Raw genomic sequence first — 6,227 nt, 5'->3', positions numbered from 1 at the left:
CGACCCCCTGGCCCAGGGCCTGCTGCTGGAGCTCGTGCAGTCGCGGCCAGCAGCAGGAGGGAGTCCCGAATGGCACTCGTCTCCCAGTTACCGTCAACCAAAGCAGCTCGATGGATCCTCCATGTGCAGGAGCAGCATACCCTGCAGGTTGCCTGTGTGCCACAAGCAAGCTTCCCTGGAGTGCCCGGCTGGCCACTGCTGGAAGCAGGATGCAGGCAGCATCATAGCGCCACGGCCGACAAGGCCCCAGGCCTGGCTGGCACTGCCAGTGAGGAGGGGAGGGTTGCTGGCTCAGGCACCCTGAGGGCTGCGAGCTGCCCACCCACCCAAGTCGTGGCTCTGCCCTGGGAAGTCCGCCAAGGGACCTCTCTGCTGCTCAGGCCCGGCCTGGCCCGCCCTGCACCCCTTTTGGGACTTGCCCCAGGAGAAAGCATCAGTGATGCTCTTTCCTCTGCTGGGAGGCCGGCACCGCCGTGGGGAGACACAGATCCCAGGCGTGCAGGTGCAGAGGAATCTGGGGGAACTGGTTTGAGTCCCGCGTCTGTGCAGACTGGACGGAGTTGGGGAAACTCCACCCATCCGCACCGCCTGTAATCTTCCCCACTTGCCACCGGCAGCCAGCAGTGCGGCCCCGTCTGTCTCCGGCAGCTGCAGCACTCCCCGCGCTCCGGCTGGGCCGCGGCAGGCGACCGCCATGGCCTCCATGGGGATGCAGGTGCTGGGCATCGCCCTCTCGGTGCTGGGCTGGCTGGGCACCATCCTGTGCTGCGGGCTGCCCATGTGGCGGGTGACGGCCTTCATCGGCAACAACATCGTGGTGGCCCAAATCATCTGGGAGGGGCTGTGGATGAACTGCGTGGTCCAGAGCACCGGGCAGATGCAGTGCAAGGTCTACGAGTCCATGCTGGCCCTGCCGCAGGACATGCAGGCCGCCCGGGCCATGGTCATCATCGCCATCCTGCTGGCGGTGGCGGGCCTCTTCTTCGCCATCCTGGGGGGCAAGTGCACCAACTGCGTGGAGGACGAGGGCCCCAAGGCCCGGATCGTGGTGGCGGCCGGCGCCGTCTTCATCCTCTCCGGCCTCCTGCTCCTCATCCCGCTGTGCTGGACGGCCAACAACATCATCCGCGACTTCTACAACCCCATGATCACCGAGAGCCAGAAGCGGGAGTTCGGTCCCTCGCTCTACATCGGCTGGGCCTCCTGCGGGCTGCTGCTCCTCGGGGGAGGGCTGCTGTGCTGCAACTGCCCCCCCAGAAGCGAGAAGCCGTACTCGGCAAAATACACGGCCACCCGCTCGGTTCCAGCCAGCAACTACGTCTGAGAACTGCCCCTCCCTGGCTTGTGCCTGGAGGGGGAGCCGAGGGGCAGAGGCGATCTGCCTGGGGAGAGACTGTCCGCGCTGGCTGTGGATTCCATGGTGAGCCCCCGCCTGAGCCCCCGCTTTACAAATTCACCTGGACTCCAGAGCAGCCGGGAACGCCTCGTGCCGCCCGCCTTGCATGCTGCCCCTGCAGAATCTCGAACCTCAAAGTGCCGGACTTGGTGGACCCCGAGTTTGCGGAGTGTGGGCTTCTTGCTTGGCGCCTGCTCCACAGCCTCCCAGGAAAGCCGTCCCTTGGCATCCCTGCTGAGCCAGGCTGAAGAATTCCAGTGGGGCAGGAGTCTCCCTGGGCCTGGGTCCAAGCGAGAGCCCCGCGCTGAGGCCAGCAACGGTGGTTTGTTTTGGGGTGCACGTGGGTTGTGCCATGGGGCTTGGGAGCCATTTCGTATGGCTGGAATACGGAATGTGGGAGCCATTTCGTACGGCTGGAGCCTGCAGAGAGGCCTCTGCAGGCGTGTGGTGGTGGAAGGGAGTGAACTGGGAGCTTCGAGGCGCCTGCCTTGGCGCTGTGGCCCTCGCAGCAGGCTGAGTCCCCGGGGTCTCTGGGGTCCCTGTCTGGCTGCCCTTCTGGCTGATGATAGTGCGGGGGAGGGTCCTCCGCCCATTTCTCTGCATTCCCTTGGCGTGTGCCGTGGGACTCGGAATGGTGCCTCTTCCCCCTTGAAGCATCTCCCCAGCAAGTCTGGCCACGCAGAGCAAGCGTCTCTGTGTGCACCAGCTGCTTGCTGGAAAGAGCATGGGCTTCCGGACGGGCAGCGGGTGGGAAGTGCAGCTGCGATGGATGCTCTGCTCCTGAAGCGAAGGGGTGCGGCTCTCCGCTGGCCACCGGGCCCCTGCGCCGCACGCACGGGAGTGGGAATTCAGGTTGTCCTGGCTCTCCAGCCCCAGGGCGGGAACTCGCATTGGGCAATCGGAAGAGACAGCAGAAGAACCTGAACAGAAGGGAGGCGCCTCCCGGCTTCGCGTCTCTGGAGGCCTGGGACCTCTGCACCCAGCACAGCTTTTCACAACCTCTGGATGCATTATTCATATCTGGGCTTGCTCTGTGTATTTCTGGGCATATGCAAAGTGTCTTTCCCCTAGCACCGAATGAGGTATGTCCGGGTTTGGAGATGAGGCAGGTCTTTGTTATTATCCGTGATTATGTAGTCTTTCAGAGCCAAACGTCCTCAAAAGGGGCCTTTCCTGAGGGTTCCAAGCAGGGCCGTCTGAACAGCATGATAGGCCCGGGCCCGGGCAAAGCGGTGCGCTGGGGCCCCATGACAACAACAACTACTGTTAACTTTGGAAGTTTCCCCATTTTCCAAGGGTTAACATACACAGATTAGTATGGGGCCCACAGGCAAGGGCCCATCAGGCCCATGCGTTCAGATGGCCCTGGATCCAAGGCAGATGGGACTTCGTGCCTCTCCCACTGGGCAGCCCTGCTCACGCACCCCGGGATGCCCCTCAGCCCGTCCCCTCCAGCTTGCAGGCCTGTTTTCTGCGTCCACAGAGCTGCGCTTCCCGCCTTCTGCATTTCTCCTTTGTGCTTCCACACGTGCCGCTCTCTGTCCCTAAACCTCTTTGTGGATAAGGAAGGACGGCCCGAGTCGGACTCAGCCAGGATCCCAAACTCAAGCCACGGCCCTCCTTCCCCTCCAGCGCGAGCCTTTGGGCTTTCCCGCTGTGGCGCACCCCTTCCCCAATCCTGACGCGTCCAGAAGCCCCCCAGCGTCTTAGTCGCGTATGAGACCTGCTTGGCGTCAGAAGCAGGACAGGGACTTGGCACTCGCTGTGCGCCCCCCTGGCCTATTCTGCGCGCCCCCGGAACGCGCCCACGGGAATGTCCGCGGAGCTGGATGCGTTGCTCGGCCCACAAGAGGTGGGACGCCGTTGCAAGTAACCCTTCGATGAACGCCAACCCTGCGGTGAGTCTGCGTCTCTGTGGGTGGCGCGCCCTGCCCGGGTTCTGCGTGGATGCTGTGCGAGGCCAGCCGGCGTGGCCTTTGGGTCCTGTTGTGCCCGCAGCAGGCAAACCGCTCCCCCCGGGCTCGGTCTTTTGGGGGGTCCCTCCAGGGTGCTGCATTGCCATGGCACCAGACACTTGCGGGCAGGCGGGCGGGCGGGCCGCTCGGTTGGACGTCCTGCATCCCTGCCCGCGTCCTCCTCCTCGGGCTGGGCCGTCAGCGCCACTGAGACCCCCCATGGGATGGAAAGGGGGCTGTCGACACGTGAAGCCCCCTCGTGCCCGCTGGTGAGCTCTGCCGGGCTGCGCCCCTTTGGCAGGCCGATTCCCAGTGGGAGAAGCGGCAGAGCAGAGGGGCCGGGGCAGGGACACCCCCCGCCGCCCTGGCCCCCAGTCGCCTGCCCTCTGAGGCAGAAGGCGCTTGCATGTGCAGCTGCCGCGAGCGAGCTGGCCACGCGGGCTGCCGGCGGGCCTGCCTTCCCCTCCGTGGCGGGGAGAGAAGCGCCAGCCGGCGGCACAGGTGGAGGCACCTGCACAGCCATGGCAGATGGTGTGCCCCCTCCCCAGGCGTCGTCTGGGGGGCCGCGTGGTGGGTGGCTGGTCTGAGCAGGCAGAGCAGGGCTCCCGGCCGCGGGCCTTGCAGTTGCCCTGCAGGACGAACGGAGACCGAGCGGGGGCCGCCCGGCTAGCCCCGTGGCAGTGGCTTGGCCGGGGAAGGGGGTCTCTCCCGCCTCGCCCAGGGCAGGATGCTGCGGCTCGTCGAGGACGCCGGGCTCCGCTGTGCCCGTCGGCACCTCGCTACCTGCGCCCAAGCACCTGCAGCCCCCGCCGCCCCCCCCACATGCCCCATAGCCAGGCCACGCCTTCTCCTGGGTGCTCTGTGCGCCCCAAAAGGAGGTCTAGAGCCCAGAGAGCGTATGCCCAAGCAAGGATTGTGAGGCTTCTCTGGCGAGGACCAAAATCCCTTTGGGAGGCGGTTCCCAGGGATCTGTTCCTTCCGCCCACACGTGGCCCCCAGCCCAGGGCAGCAGCTTCCACTGGCAGTGCCCCGCCCCATGTGGGGGGCCGATCACACCAGCGGAGCCGGCTGGTGCCGGAGGTCAGACTAGACAGCCCAGGAGGCCCCTTCTGACTCGCTCTGTTTCTGTGTTTTCCGGACTGTCCTGCACCGTGCGCCTCCCCACACGGCAGTCAGAAGCCCAGAAGAGCTGAGGCCGGAGAGGGGACACGAGCCTTGGGCCTGCTGGTGACCCCGGTATCTGGTGCTCCGAGCTCTACCGTTTGGCTGCTCTGGGGGGTCTGCCCCGCATCTGTGGGGGTGCCGCTCAGCTGGCATGTCGCGATGCGGTGCCGCCCTCCAACGGCCCTGAGCTACCAGTGCAGCCCTGGTTTCCGATCCCCAAATTGTGGCCGGATGCAGCAGGAAGGATTCCCTGGCCTTGTTGGAAGCCATGAAGATAACTGGCCGGTTATAGCTGAGCACCCGGAAAACGCACACGCTTCCGCCAAGGGGCACGGAGGCAGCACCCGCAGCACTTCGCATCCCGGCAGGAATCGCTGTCCACCCCGCAGCCTTGGGTGTGCCCTCCCTGCCGGGCAGGTTGCACTGCACACCCCAGAAACTTGGGGACACTCCCCAGAGAAGCTCAGCCAAAGCAAATCTGCTGCTCACTGGCGGGGGGGGGGGGCATAGAGGGGTGTGGAGACCTCTGCTTGGCTCAGGAGCAAATGTGCATGAAGTGAGGCCAGCAGGCCCCCCCTCCCCCCATGGCCACCCTGGCCCCTGGCGTGAATGGGCTCCGGGTGTTTCAGGGGCAGCACCTCAGGACGCAGATGAGGAGCAGGGGGACGGGGATCCCGCAGCCCAAGGTGGGCCGGCTGCCTCCACTCCTCTGTAGCTCCTCACTCTCCCCACAACGACCACCCTGTGGGGTAGGCAGCTTGGGCTGAGGGGGGGCGACTGGCCCGGTCTCCCCGTGTGCTCCATGGCCCAACCTACCTGACAGGGTTGCTGTTGTGGGGAGACAGTGGAGAAGACGGCGGCCACAGAAGCCATCTCAGCTGCTGGGAGGAGGAAAGTTGGGGCATCCGTGCCAGGATGCGTATATGAATAGCTGGAGTTGCACCTCGAATTTAAGTGGACCCTCAACTTGTGCGAGGCGATTCCTCCCTCCCCGAGAGGAAGCCCGCTCTGTCCTGCTTCCCGGCCCGGTGGGGTGTCATGGCCCCGGCCCCGGTGCTGTCCGGCCCGGGGGCCCTCCTGGCCTGTGCCCGGAGGGTGCGGCGGGCGATGGCCTCCACCGGCCCCAGCGCCATCGCGGCCCAGGGCTCCTGGGAGGAGCTGTGGGTGGACGTCCACAAGAGCACCAGCCAGCGCAAGGCCTGCCACTCGCCACCCGGGCCCCGGGGGGCTCTGCCGCCACCCCCCTCCCGGCCCTTCTCCTTGGCATTGCCAGAGGCACGCACACCCGCTGCGTGGCGGGTCAGGGCGCCCGGGCCTTGGCACTGGCTGGGGCAGGATCCACCTTGGCCAGGCTGGCCCTCCTCGTCCCCATCTCCCCGCCAGCCAGCAGCCTTCTCCGACCCGCTGGTCCAGAGGCCCTCGGGTGCGATCGGGGCACTGCGCCCTGTGCAGGCTGGGCAGCCAGCGCCTTTGCGGTGCTGCGGGCAGCGCTGTGCGCCTCTTTCCCGCAGAGGGAGGCTGCCGAGCCCGACCCACGCGATGCAAGCGGCCCACTTTGGGCAGCCTTGCCTGCAGCCCAGCGCCTGGGAGAGGCGATGCAGGTGCGAGGCACCTCTCCTTCCATGCACAGCCCTGCCCTGCCCTGCCCTGCCCTGCCCTGCCCTGGCAACATCCCACGTGGGTTTCTTCTGGGAGAGGCACAGTTAGGACTT

At 66.2% G+C, this 6,227-nt stretch overlaps 1 protein-coding gene across 1 annotated transcript; it reads left to right on the top strand.

Annotated features, from left to right (window-relative positions):
* Positions 1 to 694: 694 nt before the first annotated feature.
* CLDN4 (claudin 4) lies at positions 695 to 1,324 on the top strand. Its single transcript, XM_044456144.1, has one exon. It carries the CDS (start codon positions 695 to 697, stop codon positions 1,322 to 1,324), a length of 630 nt encoding a protein of 209 aa, XP_044312079.1.
* The last annotated feature ends 4,903 nt before the right edge of the window (positions 1,325 to 6,227 follow it).

This window comes from Varanus komodoensis, unplaced genomic scaffold (genome assembly GCF_004798865.1).
Source record: "Varanus komodoensis strain SLA01 unplaced genomic scaffold, ASM479886v1 scaffold81, whole genome shotgun sequence".
Taxonomy (NCBI): Eukaryota; Metazoa; Chordata; class Lepidosauria; order Squamata; family Varanidae; genus Varanus; species Varanus komodoensis.
This window is presented reverse-complemented; position numbering and strand designations above follow the sequence as displayed.